The 17,360-nt window shown below is 39.6% G+C and overlaps 3 protein-coding genes across 3 annotated transcripts; all 3 read left to right on the plus strand.

Moving 5' to 3' along the window:
• The first annotated feature begins 4,164 nt into the window (after nucleotides 1-4,164).
• LOC108048215 (helix-loop-helix protein delilah) lies at nucleotides 4,165-13,166 on the plus strand. Its single transcript, XM_017128731.2, has 2 exons — nucleotides 4,165-5,045; nucleotides 11,701-13,166. The coding sequence occupies exon 2, from the start codon at nucleotides 11,701-11,703 to the stop codon at nucleotides 12,865-12,867; it is 1,167 nt and encodes a 388-aa protein (XP_016984220.2). The 5' UTR covers nucleotides 4,165-5,045; the 3' UTR covers nucleotides 12,868-13,166.
• Nucleotides 13,167-13,220: 54 nt separating this feature from the next.
• On the plus strand, nucleotides 13,221-15,182 carry LOC108048214 (hexokinase type 1). Its single transcript, XM_017128730.2, has one exon. It carries the CDS (start codon nucleotides 13,502-13,504, stop codon nucleotides 14,903-14,905), a length of 1,404 nt encoding a protein of 467 aa, XP_016984219.1. The 5' UTR covers nucleotides 13,221-13,501; the 3' UTR covers nucleotides 14,906-15,182.
• A 122-nt stretch (nucleotides 15,183-15,304) lies between these two features.
• Nucleotides 15,305-17,251, plus strand: LOC108048216 (hexokinase type 2). The gene is made up of 2 exons (XM_017128732.2): nucleotides 15,305-15,914; nucleotides 16,156-17,251. The coding sequence occupies exons 1-2, from the start codon at nucleotides 15,405-15,407 to the stop codon at nucleotides 17,005-17,007; spliced, it is 1,362 nt and encodes a 453-aa protein (XP_016984221.1). The 5' UTR covers nucleotides 15,305-15,404; the 3' UTR covers nucleotides 17,008-17,251.
• Nucleotides 17,252-17,360: the final 109 nt, after the last annotated feature.

The raw sequence follows: 17,360 nt of genomic DNA on the forward strand, positions 1-17,360 counted from the left end.
TAGCCACGATCTTTGGTGGCTGCCATTTGGCTCTGGCTGTGGTTCGGTGGGTTCATATTGCTTTGACTTTTCTGCAGTTTCACTTTTCGCCTCCTTGTGATTTGTTAAGCTTTGTCAATGCCCGGACATATCCATTATTCTTCACACACGATTAGTTTTCGATGCTCAGATGCTAGCTGTAGTGGCGAACGCTTTTCATGGCTAATAAGCGTTGATTGATATGAACAGGCCAAACTATTATACCGAAAGTGATCCATGTTTATGTCAATGGGTATTTAAATCAATGTTGGATTTGCATATAACAGATGTTGATCAAGCTTTACTATTTTCCCATACAATAAGCTAAATTAACACAAAGCACAAGACAACCATTTTAATTAAAATAAAACAAATAAAAGCGTTTAATACAATTTTTGATTTGAACAACATATGTAGGATGAATACCAAGTAATAAATTAAAATTTTCTTTTAATGTTCTTTACTTTGCACTTTTCTATTTTTCTATTACCTTTATGCTTTGTTATCTGTTATCAATTATGTAATAATCGCGTTTAAATATAAGTCGAAAGTTAAACAAAGTTATTTCACTGGTAAATTGAGCAACTAATTCAATTCATATGCCTAACATACTTTTGTTTAACATTACTAATTTAATGATGTATGATAATTTTTGTGTATTAATTGGCTATTGTCAACCCCCTGTTACGTTTACAAAGCATCTACACTATGCCATTCATAAACTTACCAACTGATTCAAATGCCTCGCACCCACGCGGCCCTCACTTATGCAAATTAGAAATATCAAAGTGCTTACAAAAATTAATTAAGCACAAAAAATGAGATGGATAAAAAGCGACAACGAGCTGAGAAACAACAACTTAATCGTTTGGCATTTCCGCTCGTCCAATTCCACTCGAAATAGCCAGCTTCCACTTCCCAAAAGTCAAAAAGAAATACAGCAAACTAAAGAGAACTTGTGCAGGTGGTTATGACCATGAGGGAGCGTGGGCCGGGCCAAGTCGAGTGTATTTCCGCTTGAAAGCGGCAATAACGATATTTGTAATAATAAATTTACGTAAAATATAAAACAAAATCAACGTTGACTCAAGCCCCAGTCGCCGCCCACTCAGCGACACCAACGCATTGTATGGCTGCAGACTAAGTTACCAACCGACAGGGCAGGGAGAAAAAACAAAAACCAGCCAGAAACACGGCTCAGAAGCTTTTGGCCCGAAGCCTCACGATGCTCACAATTAGCCAGCTGAGAGAGTTTTTTCAGCTTTCTCACCGCTTTCCCATGCGGCACCCATAAATGGTCGCAGACACGTCTCACAGACTTCCTAAGCGGGATCTCCGGCAATCCAAGTCGGCGAAGAGGGGATATGGTCCCCGGATCGGACTTCGCTGGCATCGAGCTTAGTGACCATATTAAGGCAAATACGATTTCCGAAGCTGGCAATTAAAAGCCAAAGCCAAAGTGGAAACTTAGAACATTTGCATAAGCAATTAAACAACATGGCAGGTGATCGAAGGGGCTTTTTCTCACTCAAAATAACAATAAGGCATTTTCCAACAACATCAAAAAACTTTTTAAAAACACTTTAATAAATTTATTATACCAAATCTAAATATATAATTTTGTATCAAAACTATACCATTAAAAATACTGTAATTAAATACTTATTTTAAAGTTATTGCAGTTTACATAGAACATTTAACTTGTTTTGATTTAGATTCAAATTTAAAACTTAGGTAGAGGCAGCTAAATTAAATCTGACATCCATATATGACGTTAATTCTAGATATTAGCGAAGATTTTATTAAGATAGGTGGACATAAAAAGACCATTACATTTTTAGCAACTATTTGGTTTCAAGAATTGTTTGGAAAAAGTTAAATCATTTTTATTGTTATTACTAAATTGAGTTTTATATTACGTTATGTTCAACCCCTTTCGGCCATGTCCATGTATTTTCGGATACAACCATAGCTGGTCACAAAGCAAACATTCAAAAGTGACGTTTGTTTTTTAATTATGGCTCGCTTATTCATGTTCTTGGCTCGGGAGCCGCTGTCCAGTAGATTAAGCTGTCAACCAAAATACACATGACACTCTTGGCCAATTTGTATGTATTTTTGAATATGCTCAGCTACTCAAATATATTCGCACATATATACTTTTTAACTCACTTCGCACGCAAATCAAATTAATGTTGCATGCGTTACTTTTTCACTCTCTTAAAACGCGTGACGACCTTGTGCCGTGTAAAATGTATGCTTTTTGGACGAAAAATTATAATCAAATTTTACTGTTGTCATCATGATTTATTTACTTAAGAACAAAACACGACAAACGATGACGAACTCGCCGTCAGACAGAAGCACAAAGATAAATTAATCGCCAGTCAGTCACAGAGTCGATCGGTCTATTGCCCGCAGTCATTTATTCACAAGTGCTCATATATGAGTATATCGGAGCAATGTCGAGATTTAAAGCCATAGTATGTCGTCATAGCACCAATAATAAGAAAACTACTTGTTTTGCCTGCAGGAGCAAATCCATTTTGCAATTATTTGCCCGTTGTCAGTTAATTATAATTATTTGTGAAGCAACAAAATGCTCGGAAAAAAAAATTTACAAAAAATGACTATAAACAATATTGTTTGTCAAAAAACAACAACAAATGAAATGTGACTTTGAAATCAGCTTAGCAGTTTGAAATTATAAGCGGGTCGAATACAACTTGAGAAGTGCACACACCCAATTCATCAACTGAAATTGATCGAAACGAATTAGAATAAATCATAAAACAGAAATAGTATTAATCCAAACGAACAAACTTCTTATTAACTTTACCCATATGCAGTTTGAGGGAAATTTTTTCTTATACAAATTATTAATATTAATATTTATTTTTATCCAACCTTTAAGTTAACACTTAACATACTTTTTAAATTTAACTTTAAACTAATTTTTTAAATTTATTTTTGAAATAAAATTTTTTTTTAAGCTTTGGTTTGTTTTAGTTTTATAAATAAGCAATGTATTCTCCAAATTTTAATGTCAGAATACCAATCTTTTTCGCCAAGCTACTGTAATTTTTCCTTGAACTCTATTTCGGTATCATAATTCAAACAAATATCAACAGCTTTTTTTATGGTCTGCAATGGTCTGCGTTAAGTGGTAAATTAGATTTAATCGAAAAATTATAAAGCAGTTAAATCGTGCTAAATAAATAAAAATAAAACAAACAAAAAATAACACTTTCATAGCGAGAGTTAGAACTTTATTTTTTTTTTATGAAAAACTAAACGAAGTTATACGCTAAATAGTGATTTTTAATTATTTTACAAAACTATTCCTAATGCCAATAAATAAATAAGAATATAACAAACAAAATATAACACTTTCAATGCGAGAGTTAGATTAAAATGTAATTTAATGAAAAACTAAGTTAAGCTTTTAAGCAGCATCCGTTAAAAAATGAGGACATTTCCTTGAACTTTATTTCGACATGCATCATAATTCGCCACAAATCAAAGTTAATCCAAATAAATATCAAGAAGTATCATTTATGGTCCGGCATCAAAAGTTCAACCTTAAAAATGGAGATCCGACACAAGTCAAGCTTGGTAGCTGATACCATCTCAATCAAAGACGAATAAACATTTTTAACTATTTTCAAGTGAGCTCAAACAATGTCTGACTTGTACAAATGAATGTCAAACGCTGCTGCAGCAGCAAATAAAATTAGCAATAAATTTAAATAAATAACTGCCTGACGATATTAGATCATGCGAAATCTCAGGGGAACCGTTTGCGGAGGAGAGTGCCAACTAGCACTCAAAACACTCGAAACGAAACCGAAAATCTGAATTGAAAATCACTCAAGAGAAGACCAACTGAGACCCGTTTCTTCCATACGATCCTATACGATACTATACGATCCGATACGATCCGATGCGATCCGGCCAACGCAAAAAGCACCCACACAACGGGTGGATATTTGGGGAAAGAGAGAACTGGTTTCTCTTCAATGACGTTGTGTTGGCGTTGGCGAGCGCCAGTGGGTTTCTCGGTTTATTGGTCGCTCAGCCAGTGAGAAAACGAGAAAACGAGACTTTGCTGCCTTTTAATGCGGCATTTAATTCATTGATCGTTCCAATAGCGCGCCGCACGCTCAGCGCAGCAGACAAGTCCGACTTCCATCGCCGCCCACTCGCCCCAAGATCGCTGGCCGGGCTATAACGGAGTCAAAGCCAAGTGGCTCAGCTGACTCGGCTGGCATCCCAGCCCATCCATCCCGTTCCACAAACCGCACAATCTCGACATTGACGATCCGCGGCCCGAGATATATCTTTTCAGTGCACAGCGGACAAGCGCAGCAGGCGGACGCAGCGCAGCATTTTCTCCGTGTATTTTCGTACGCCAACTCGGGATATTGGATATATGTACATAGATACAGGCCGACATCGAGATACAGATACAAAGCTATATGCACAGCCAAGCGACGCGTTCTCATAGATATTTTTAGCAACCGGCCTCACGCACACCGCCGTAGTTTAGTCCCGCCGCACTGACACACGCGGCTTGCACGTTTCGGAAAATCCATTCTTCGAGGCTTTTCCTGCAAACACACCAAGAAAGAGAAATACGCGAACACAAACAAAAGTTCTTATATGTGAATAAATCGCCGCAAGGGAATCAATTCAAGTCAAAACAAGCTCTACAGTTTTGAGGAAATAAAACTGAAATTCCATTTTTTGTTGTGTTAATCTGCCAAATTTATGCATGAGCTAATAACTTTAATTCCGATAAAAAAAAAATAACCCAAGCAAAACAAAATAACAAGAAAAGATCGCATATCAAAATTAGTCGGGTGACTAATTAGTCGGAACCTCAATTTGCATACTTTTGCGCAACTTTAATGAACCAAAAATTAAAATAAAAACATCAACAAATCTTAATCAGAGTGCACAGCTAAATTCAAATCATCCCGAACAACCTCCCAGCCATACACTGTTGGATTTATGAAATCAAAAAGGTAAATATACCTCCGCCATCATATTTATCAGACGTAAATATAGAGTTATAGAAGAATTCCTCGATCTCTTGTTGCCGCCCCAATATAAATAGACAAAAGGCATTCCTTTGGCCAATCACGATATTGTGTGGCGAACGGAGCAGGGCAATTTTTTGAGAAACTTCTGAAACATTTATTTGTCCAAGGTGTTGAAAAGCCAGATGTGTGGAAGGGAGAATGTTCTTCAGATGTTCAGGAGGGAAAACACCGACGACAGCTAGTTGTCAACTGATTTTGAAAGGTTAGTGAAGGAGAGCAACAACTTAGCTTTGTTTGCTTGCGGCCAAAAGGAGGGGAAACATTTAAATTAATGTGTAAACAAAAGCTGTGAATTCATTATCAATGAGTACATTATTCTCGTCTTCCAATTTCTTATGGTGATGTGTTAATCAACAACTTCGGTTATTTACTTATTTAAATTTCTAAAGATATTTTTGTTAATCACCCAATGTTTTGCAGTTAATCTTTTTAAAGCTCTTAAAGTTGTTAAGAACATTCTTCAAATTTGTATAACTTATAAGCGACTTTTAGAAATATTCCTTTTCTTGATATTCCTTATCACAAATTCGTTGGCTTTGGGTCAAGAATTTAAAAAATATATCATAGCTAGGACTAAAAATAAAAAACACATATGTTTTTCTGTCCTCTTAATGAAAGGAAATTTATTTTGCAGTTCCACAAAGAAAATTATTAGTTTCAACCTTAAACACATTTTGAATTTTTTTAGATAATTTTTATTGGTTGAATTTACGAAATAATAAATAGATCAATCCAATTAAAATCATCATCAGTGGTCATGTTAATCAATATAAATTGTCCTTTACATTTTTTCGTTTACTGGTTTTTATGAATTTTTTACCAATAATTCCTACTAATCAAGTCGGGCGTATAAATCTGATAGTCAACTATTAGCTATAGACTCATGGACCTTCCGCGTCTCTAAATATACTTGCCTACCTCATTGTTTGCTGTCCCCCTGACCCAAATCTCGGTCCAATGTGGGAACAGCTGTCCGACTCTATGGAAAGGCAACTAAAACAATAACAATAACAGGATGACATAAAGAAAAATAAAAATTAGCCAAAAGGCAAATGCCAGAGACCTGTCAAAAAATCAAGTAAATCAAAAGCCGATGGGTAATACAAAACCACACCAAAAGCTATCAAAATATAACTCAAACGTGGGCACATGTATATATATATATTTATGTATATACCTACAAATAAGTAAAAAAGGGAGACAGAGAATGTAAACACGGCACCGTCACACATACGCAGTGTGTGCCAATTTTAATAAACAAACTCAACGTAAATGGAAAATCAAACAAAATCATTTGGCCAAAGCAATGGCAACAAATCAACAGCATAAAAAAAAAGGAAAATGAAACGAAACACACAAAGGAATAAAGCAAAAAATTAAAAGATGCCAAAAGGAAAAATAAAGAAGAGAAAAATAACAAATAAGAACTTGCCGCAGGCTGGCTAAAAATAATAGCTGCCAACGGTAGCACACACGATACAAAAGGCAGGGGGATATGCAACGTGCAACTGGCAACAGCACGAGACAACAGCAACAATAACAGGCAGCTAGCAAAGCAACAACAAAGGCTATAGTAAAAGCAAAAAATTCGAAAGCAAATGAAAGATTTTGACGCTTTCCACAAAAACCAAATTAAGAATCACAAATCGAAAAAGATAAAAAATAGACAGAGCGCTATGAAAATAAGAAACAAAAATAGTGATAGAAAATTCAAGTTGCAGACAATAAAAACTAATTTTAGAGCAGTGGCAAAAACAACAACATCCGAATTAAACTGATGCCAGGCACAGAGACAATCTGAATCAGTCGAAGATTCTATGGCAGATCGACTAAGAGGGGAGATCGAAAAGTTAACTATACCACAAAATATTTTAATATTGTAAAAACAAATTAATTTAAATACTATGATATAATATATATATAATTCTTATTAAGACAAACGAAAACAATTCTAATTCAAGAATTCATTTTGCAAGTAATGCAACGTAATAGTAAAATATTTTTATATTAAATACTACAACCGAATTCTTATGGAAAGTCCAAGAGGATTATTAAAAAAATATAATGGTGAAACTTCTGCCCTTCCAATATTTTCTATATTTTGTGTCTAGGAAAAGTCGTTATAGATCCAAACTAAGTCATCAACCCTCGTTCTATCGTGGCTCGTGTGGTTCAGTTTTTTTATAGTTTGTGCCCAAGCAGCAGACGCTTCATTTTCCATTTAACCGCACCCGGCTGCCCGAATCCTTGAATTCAACATTCCCCCCGTCCCCGGATTTCCCCAACGAATCCATGGGCGCGCAGACAAGCGTGCAGAAAAAGTTCTAAATTTAATGGCTACACCTAAAAATGCAGCGACTGCAACCGAGCCAAAAGTGAAGGGCAGACTGGAGGGGGAGCAGTCACTCGCCGGTAGTTTCAAGTGCACTCCGGCTAGGCCTGGCTAACTTCCCCTTGCCCCGGACACTCTCCATCCGATTTTTCAAAAAAAAAATGTCTGTGAAACGGACCGCCCCACCCACACGCCCCTGCCCCGCCCCTCGACCCCTTCACGCCTCGACGCACGCACGGCTCGCCTTTTGTCTACCTCACGGTTGGCAAAAGAGAAAGGCAGAGGGGAAAATGGTTGCACTGAGCAAAAAATTAAAGCTCAAAACATTTTTAGATATGATGTATTTAGTAAATTAAATTGTATTTAACAATATTTATTTTATTTCAAAAGTGTAACTCAATTTATTTGGAGCTAAATAATTACAAATTCAGAGATGGCGTGTTAAATACATTCTTAAAATATTAATTGGATGAAATTAAAATTTTACGAAATATCAATTTAATGGGTAATTAATAATAACATTCAATTTATGTATAATCAGTTCTAATCCTAATGTTTATACATTTAAAACTGATTAAAATGTTGGTATTTTAAAGCAATGAAAATAACTTAAATCATATTTAACATTCGCTATTTGTCTATAGTTTTTAAACTTCAGACTTAACTGATTGCATTAATAAATAATAACATACACATTTAATTTTTAAAGTTAATGTTTCTTAGACCATTTATTTTGATATTTTTCTGTGTGTACAATTGAATTGGATAGGCTTTTGTGTAAGGGGCAGAGGAAATGTTCTATGTTTGTTGTCTGTGCATTTCAATTGGGCGCTTTTTGCATTGTGCCGGCGTGTAATTGAAAACTTAAGCAGAAGCACCCTTCTCTGCAGCACTCATTTTATCCACGAAAAACCGGCGCAACAAATTTTCCAATCAACAGAGAGGGAAAACAGGGCCTACACTACTACCACCCAAGCGCCCGCTCATTTCCTGCTCCACATCCTTTCAGCATATCCTGTATCCCTCCGGCCACGCCCCCGAAAATCAGGAGGCCGCTTGTTGCTGTTTGTTCAACAAACGTTTATTAGCCGCGAATACTTTTAATCGCATGCAATTTGTTGATTGTGGCCAGTCGCTGCACTTTCCACGCTTTTCCACCCATCACAACCCCACTTTAAGCGCACGGAACTAGGTAATTTTCACGTCGTTTAGGACCGGGGGCGGGAAAAGGGGGCGGGAGAGGGTGAGCAGGTGAGCAACGGTTGCCGCCCCGCTTTGAAGACGGTGCACAAATTTTTCTGTGTTTTGCACTTAATTGCAGCTTGTTTGTTGCATGTCGCAAACTTCGCCGATGCCCTTACCACTCAAGTGGGTACATTCCATAAGGTTGGAAGGCACTTTGGTACATTTCGTTTAGAGAAATGCTTTTAAGAAATATGGTTATAAATAGGGCAGAGGTTTTAAACGTTAAATGTGTAGAATTTTAAATTCTGTAAATATATTTCCTAGATATTATTAAATCGTAAGCATTATATCGTTCAAAATGCATAATAAATCTTGTAACAATTAAACATCTGAAAATAATCTCTAAAAATAAAGATAATCAATTAAACTTTATTTGAATATTTTAAGTATGCTGAAAAATCAATATTCTACACTTCCCTTACTAACTTTTCAAAATTCTATGAGAAAAGAAAACTGTTTAAATGGATCAAAGATACTGATCATTGCCTAAAACAGAACTTTACAGTTTTAATAAGGGCATGCAATCCGTGGGCGCATTTTCCAACTTAAAAACTTCTGTCTGCAGGGTCTTTTAGCATTTCTTCGGATTGCGTGGCGAAAATTAATTATACCTCAAATCAGAGGCGAAACGCTGCAGAAAATGCTGGCACGAAGTGAAAAACTTAGCCACGTGCTGAAAGTTGAGGCAGGGAAAGGTAATTTGAATTGAAGTCGCCGGGGTTTTTTTGGGATAGGGGAAGATGAAATCTCTTGGAATTCCGCCCGCTAAGTCGCCCATTCATTCTGTCTTTTTTCTCGGCCAGACAAACATTAACGGTAATCGAAGATAAGTGGCTAAAGAAAAACACCTCATAACTTGTTTAGGCCAAGCCAAGAGCGAGCTCTGGGAATGGTCAGAGCTATGCAACAAGTGTCAAGCAGGCCAACAAGCCAACAAGCCAACAATCCAAGCCAATCCGAGCCGGATCGGGCAAGGCAGCCTGGCCAGAATCGTCTATGGCCAATTTCGGACAATCTGCACTAAATTGTCCATTTTAGTGAGGCCCCCGACTGAACCGACTAACTCGACGTGAGCTGCTCCCCTTTAGATCAACTGACTGCAATCAATCTGCTCGCATTTACACCTCTGCATTCAGACTGCCAACTTGGCCAACTGGCGATTTATGAGGCCAAGGCACAATTGCAAGGGCGTTAGCATCGATGCAGAAACATTTCAATCTCCATCTCTGTATCTCTGTATCTCTGGTGTTTGGGAGGTGGAAATGACGCCGCTGCGTTGGCTTCGTGTTACATTTTCATGTAACTTAATTCTTGCATTAAAATGCATTCATTAACTGTTGCGCTCGATGCTTTGTTTTGTTGCATTTCCAACCGACAAACAGTGGCCGCAAATAGTATCTGCCCGCGTTTAGCTCAATGCCGGCAAAATAGCGAGTGAAAAGCGATGCTGAATATTTCGTATAGCTGACCTACCGCAAACAAAAGAAAATAATAAACATTTTATTTACCACACACGAACACAAAACTTTCTCGACATGAAATCGAGATGATTATGCCCTTGGCAATGGCGGGAATTTAAAACTTTCCCAACGGTTTCATACAGCGTAGACTATAAATATTTTAACAATTACACACCAGTTTCGTTATTTTATAATCACCAAAGTAAACAGATAGTTTCCCTACACATTTCCATTTTATTTTATATTCCTTTTGTGTGGGTAATAATAAAAACTATCCACTACAATAAACCACGAATTGCCGTTTTTGTTTTGCATATAAATATAAAATCTATTCTTAGAACTCGATTTGCGATAAGACCTCATACAGCAGTAGGCTTGAAACTTATATGAGCATTTGTCATAATGAATTTCTGTGTTGAACGCAAAAGACCATAATCGTGCTACAATTTTAAAGCAATTTGTTTTTAAATTAAAGATTAAGAAAATGCTTACATGTTAATTTCGTGCAAAGCAGATAAAGCTAATGCGATCAGCATTATAAAAGAAAGCTTCAGGTAAAGTTAACAATATTTACTATTTAAAGCACAGGGCATTAAATAAAGAAATATGATTTCATTGATCAAACACAATTTCTCTTCTAAAAAAAATATTTTTATGGCATTCACAATTTCGAATTAGTTTACTTTTTCTTTAATGTCTGTATATGTATTTGTATATTTTAACGAGGTCTTTAAATATTTTTATTGGCTTTCCTGTTGAAGATTTGCTGATGAAGCTGATGGAATTTTTATTGGAACTTTTATTAATTTTCTATCTGATATACAACAGAAAAGATTTGTAAATCATTTCATAATCATATTTGTTTTAGTCAGAATAGGAAGAATTTATTCACAATAATATTTGGATACGTCTAAATAATCGTCATCCTTTAAAAGGTGTATTTTATCTGGAAATACACCCATCATAGTTAAGCGACATTTGTTGACTTTTACATTACTCACAAGTTTTGAAATACACAAAACTAAAATGGAACTTTAAAAAAACCAGACTAAACCATATTTAGGATTTGCGAAGACAGCTCATAGAGTTATTCGCATGCGAAATGACTTAAGATGTGACTCAGAAACAGATCGAGAAGATACTAGGAATTTCGTGGATTGCGCAACGCAATGAGCAATGAGAAATTTCATTTGGCAGACCAATTGCTTCTTGCCCCCGCTTCTAAATTGTATTTATGAGTTTTTTGGTTTGATGCGTTTCGTTTCGTTTTGGTTTTTCGGCTTCAGTGGGTTTTATGACGGAAGCACTACTCAAGAATCGACTTCAGTTCATTGAAGCCAATTCGAGAGCCGTTTACGGAAGTTTTTGGCGGGGTGGGTCCGAAAAAAAACCGTTTCGCTCGATTGCACTGACCCCATATGCTCCCCGATGTCTTTTAAAAAAAATTGTACAAAATTGTTAATTGCCCCGGGATGGGATGGGTTCGAAAAAAAGCCTAGAAGACCCTCGACTAAAGTCTGCCTCTGCACTCCACTTTCAGATGAAGTCCAACACGTACGAGCTGCACAACTACGCCGATCTGAATGACATGGCGGATATGGCGGACCCAAAGGATTCGCGGAAAAGGAAGACGAACATTGCGCGTGGTGAAAAGTATTCCCTGCGACAGAAGCGCCAGAAAAGGACTCCCGCCGAGGATGTGGAATCAGCCAGCCTGCCCGACTTTCAACTGGAGTTGGATCCCATTGTGGAACCGGCTAGTAAATCGAGGAAAAATACACCCACCAAGTCCAAGACGAAAGCACCGCCGTTAAGCAAATACCGACGGAAAACGGCAAATGCCAGGGAACGTACCAGAATGCGGGAGATCAACACGGCCTTCGAGACGTTGAGACATTGTGTTCCCCAGGCGATAACCGGCGAAGATGCGGTCAATACGAATGAGAAGTTGACCAAAATCACCACCCTCAGATTGGCCATGAAGTACATCACCATGCTAAGCGATTCGATTCAGGATCCCAGCTACGAGAGTGAGTTGATAGGGGAGTGTCTGGAGGAGACTGCCAATCGGGAGGCGAGACAAGACTCCGATGTGGCCGAGGAGGTTGAGGTGGAAGTGGAGCTACCTGTGGCACTTCCAGTGGTGAAAAAACCAGTCAAGTCTAAGGCGAGTGGCAAGAAGAACTCGACGGCCAGCAAGAGACAGAGCCAAAAGCTGGCCAAGACAGTGCCCCAAGTGCCGCCCACAAGTTCGGGAGAGTCCTGCTATGCCACCTCATCGATAGGATCGCCTGCCTCCTCCGCCTATGCCTCGCTATCCTCATTCTCGAACAGCCACAGCAGCAGTAGCAGTCCGGGATTGGAGGTGGACAGTTTGCTGGGACTGCACGGAATCAGCGCCCTGGGCTCCCTTCTCTTGGATGCCTCCGATGGGGATTCCCTAACCTGTTTGAGTCCCGGATACGGAAGTCTGCTCACTGGCAGCGGGGAATCGCTGTTACCCGGCTGTCGTGGCGATATACCCATGTCTGGGCTGGAAAAGTCGGACGTGGAACTCAGCCTACGATTACTGGATCACAGATCCACGGACTCCTTCGACTTTGACAGCGATCAGCAGCCCTCGGCCTGCATCAGTGCCTTTTCCAGTCTGGATGGTTATACCTACGACCTGCTGAACAACGATTTCCCCGACATGTTTCTCACGTGACGCGTATTTATTAGTAAGCCTTCACTACTCCTCTTAAGTCTAACCCTCGTTTTAAGTTAGAGTGCGAGTTCTAACACGACTTCCACATTTAGCCATTAAATGCGATGCGCCCCTGTGGCGGAATTCATTGTGTCATAGAACGCAGCTTTAAGATATATCCACATCCTGCGAAGAGGAAAGCTGCTCACCGCCACATCCACATGATAACTCAACTCAACTATTGATCTAAGCATTTCTTTGTGACGCATTTCTCGTTATCGTGTAAATAAAGCACCCAGTGTTGTTTCATGACTCGTAAATAATCTATTTTGTGGTAAATGGGAGGTGCCATTACCTGGTATTTCTATATTTTTAAGGAATTGTTTTAAATTAATTTTCGCAATACAACGTGTGCTTAGGATTTGTGTTTAAATTATCAATTAAATAGAAATATTTGAGCTTATTTTTGAACCTATGCACTTTTAGAAATCATAGACAATAAGCACATATCAAACAAATATTAATATTGTAGTTCAAATGATTTATACGTCATAATTTATTCAAAACAACAGTAGCATTTTATACATTTTTTTCATAGGCAGCGATTTTCATACCGATAACAGAAATATTTCAAGCGCAATTAACGTAAATCGCAATGTCAACCGGAAAAAAATTCAATCCGGAGGAGGACTTTCCGGAAGTGTACAAGATCTGCAAGCTGTTCAAGCCGACCGATGCGGATCTGGAGAAGATTATGGACTTGTTGGACCGTGAGATTGTGATGGGCCTGAGTCGCGACAACCACGATCGATCGACGGTGCCCTGTCACCTTAGCTATGTCCAGGATTTGCCATCGGGCAGGGAGCGTGGTCAGTTTTTGGCCCTCGAGATGATGCCCACCAACTGCCGGATAATGCTGGTGAGGTTCAGCAGCGAAAGGGATATCTACACCAGTTCCAAGTGCGTGATAATGCCGCATACTGTGGCGGCGGGTCGAGGTACCGAGGTATTCAACTTCCTGGCCGCCACAATTGCCAATTTCGTGAAGGAGAAAAAAGTGGAGAAGGACAATCTGCCGATGGGCATAGCCTTTGCATTTAGCCTCAACAAACTGGCCTTGGATGTGGGTATTTTGGTTTCATGGACCAAGGAGTTTGGCGCACAGGGAGCCATTGGCAAGGACGTGGTCCAATTGCTGCGCGATGCTCTGGCCAAGTTTCCCGAAATATCCGTCGAAGTGATGGGCATTATCAACGTGGGTGCTGGATCCCTATTGGCCCTGTGTTGGGCCCAACCCGATACCCGAATGGGCTTGATCATGGGCAGCATTGCCAATTCGTGTTACGTGGAAAAAGTCGAGAGGTGCCAATTGTACGAGGGTGAGGAGGGCAGAAGGCTAATGATCATCAATTCGGATTGGGCCCATTTCGGGGACAATGGAACGCTGGACTTTATACGTAACGAATTCGATCGCCAGTTGGACAACGAGTCCATAATTCCGGGACAGCGGATCTACGAGAAGTTCAGCGGTGCCCTCTGCATGGGGGAATTGATTCGCATTATAGTGCTACGACTGATGACCATGGGTGCCATCTTTGCGGGAGATAGACGTGACTATATTGGCATCCAGTGGAAGTTGGACATGGTTTCGGTGATCGAAATCGCCTCCGATCCGCCGGGTGAATACACTAAGGCGCAGGAGGTGATGGACAAGTTCCGGATCCGACATTGCAAGGAGCGGGATCTGGCTGCCCTAAAATATATCTGCGAAACGGTCACCACTCGCGCTGCCATGGTGGTTGCCAGTGGAGTGGCCTGCCTCATTAATCGCATGCACTTGCCACAGATCTCCATCGCCGTGGATGGCGGCATCTATCGCCTCCATCCGACCTTCGCCACAGTTCTGAATAAGTACACCCGCATGCTGGCCGATCCGACGTGCAAGTTCGAGTTTGTGATCACCCAGGACAGTTGTGGAGTGGGGGCGGCCATTATGGCGGGAATGGCACATGCCAACAAGTACAAAACCGACTCCAAGATGTTCACTATGGACTACTAGGACTGATCTTGTAATAAATTATGTTTAATGCAATAAAAATTTGGTTTTTATTTAGTTTTATTAAATGAAACTATAAAGTTCAGAAATCTGCACAACCAACATACGATTTGGATTATTTAAACTGAAGGTTATCTATAACTTCAATTATTGAAAATCTATTTCGGAGTCCCTAATGATAATCATATACAAACAACATTGTGGCAAGCAATAATATAGTTAAATATAAATAAACAGAACCAGAAAGAATGTGTAAAACTATTTGTGTAATATGCTTATCCTAAGAGCTCAAAGACAATGGGTACCCGGAATTACTTATATATATTTATATATATTATAATATAAATAAATATCTTTCGAAAATTCAATCTAAGCAGGTAACTTTATTTGTGCACTCAAAAACTGTCGGCTAAACTATTTCTCCGTTCGGAACTAAATTCAAAATTGATTTCTCAATCCTTTTATTTTGGAAAGGGTCACTTCTGGCGATTGTGAAAGAACAATGCCGAGTCTTGTTAACCCGGAAGTGGAGATGGCGGTCAAGGGCTTCATTCTCGACCAGGAGAAGATGGCCGAGGTGGTGGAGCGCATGACCAAGGAGATGAAGATGGGCCTGGCCAAGGACACGCATCCGCGTGCGGTGATCAAGTGCTTTGTAACCTACGTACAGGATCTTCCCACGGGCAAAGAGCGGGGAAAATATTTGGCTCTAGATCTAGGTGGCTCTAATTTCCGGGTGCTCCTGGTGACCCTGAACAGCGATTCGGACGTGGAAACCATTTCAAAGAGCTTTGAATTCCCAAAGTCCCTGATGTCGGGATCGGGCAAGGCACTATTCGATTTTCTAGCCGAATGCCTATCGGAGTTCTGCATCGAAAATGGCGTGCAGGACGAGACGCTGCCACTGGGCTTCACCTTCTCCTTTCCCTGCCAGCAACAAGGTCTTTCGAAGGGCATCCTAGTGGCCTGGACAAAGGGATTCAGCTGCGAGGGCGTGGTGGGCAAGAATGTGGTGAGTTTGGGGATTTCTGAAAATATTGATATACAGATATCGTATCGATATTTAATGTATTGACCGATTAAAATATCGTTATTTTATATATGTATGTGACACCTATTGGAATTTAAACATTAAATATTGTGATGGGTAAGGTTTGGAAAATGTCCAGTTTGATCGTTATTTTCTGGTTCAGAACGATATTTGAATCAAAATTTCGATATTTCTAGATGATATTTTCTATATACCTCACTAGGTCACTCTTCTCCAAGAGGCCATTGACCGGAGGGGCGATGTGAAGATCAACACGGTAGCCATACTAAACGACACCGTGGGCACTTTGATGTCCTGCGCCCACAGCCATAAAAATTGCCGGATAGGACTGATCGTGGGGACTGGCAGTAATGCGTGCTATGTGGAGAAAACCGTAAATGCCGAGTGTTTCGAGGGATATCAGACCAGTCCCAAGCCCTCAATGATTATCAACTGCGAGTGGGGCGCGTTTGGGGACAATGGTGTCCTGGAGTTCGTGCGTACATCCTACGACAAGGTGGTAGACAGGATAACGCCGAATCCCGGAAGACAGACCTTCGAGAAGTGCATCTCGGGCATGTATATGGGCGAATTGGTGCGCCTCGTTGTCATCGAAATGATCAACAAGGATGTGATGTTCCACGGAGATAAGTCGCAAAAGATCCAGAAGGCCTGGAGCTTTAATAGCTCGTACATATCCGATATCGAGAGCGATCCGCCTGGGGAATACCGTTCCTGCAACAAGGTCCTCAACGAACTGGGCATTATTGGAAGCCAGGAGTCGGACAAAGAGTCCCTGAAACTCATTTGCGAGGCGGTCTCCTCGAGATCCGCCAAGCTATGTGCCTGCGGACTGGTCACGATCATCAACAAGATGAACATCAACGAGGTGGTCATCGGCATCGATGGCAGTGTCTATCGCTTCCATCCCAAGTACCACGAGATGCTCCAGTTCCACATGAGGAAGCTCCTCAAGCCGGGTGTCAAATTCGAGTTGGTTGTTTCTGAGGACGGATCCGGAAAGGGAGCAGCTTTGGTGGCGGCCACTGCTGTCCAGAACAAGCCAAAGATATAAATTATGAGTGCTAGCAACTGTTGACCAGCTAAATTTAATCGGCTACATATACGAAAAGTACTATTTAAAAGATTAATGCACCAATGTTAAATTGCAAATTTAAAATTTTAGGTGAACCTTTCAAAATTATTAACATATTTTGTTTAAGAATATACGGAGGAAAAAAATTTTTGAAGATCAACAAAACAATGAAAGTTACAAATCGATGTTATGTTAATTAATTATTAAAATGGTAATATTTCTATATCCCAAGTTCCTTAATTACAAACTAACTGGCTAACGATAATAATTTAATAGTGATATACATTTTTCAATTTCAAATTTAACTGCTCCAAAAAACCTGCTTGCATATA

The sequence above is a fragment of the Drosophila rhopaloa genome, unplaced genomic scaffold, assembly GCF_018152115.1.
Source record: "Drosophila rhopaloa isolate 14029-0021.01 unplaced genomic scaffold, ASM1815211v1 contig_178, whole genome shotgun sequence".
In the NCBI taxonomy this organism is placed as follows: domain Eukaryota; kingdom Metazoa; phylum Arthropoda; class Insecta; order Diptera; family Drosophilidae; genus Drosophila; species Drosophila rhopaloa.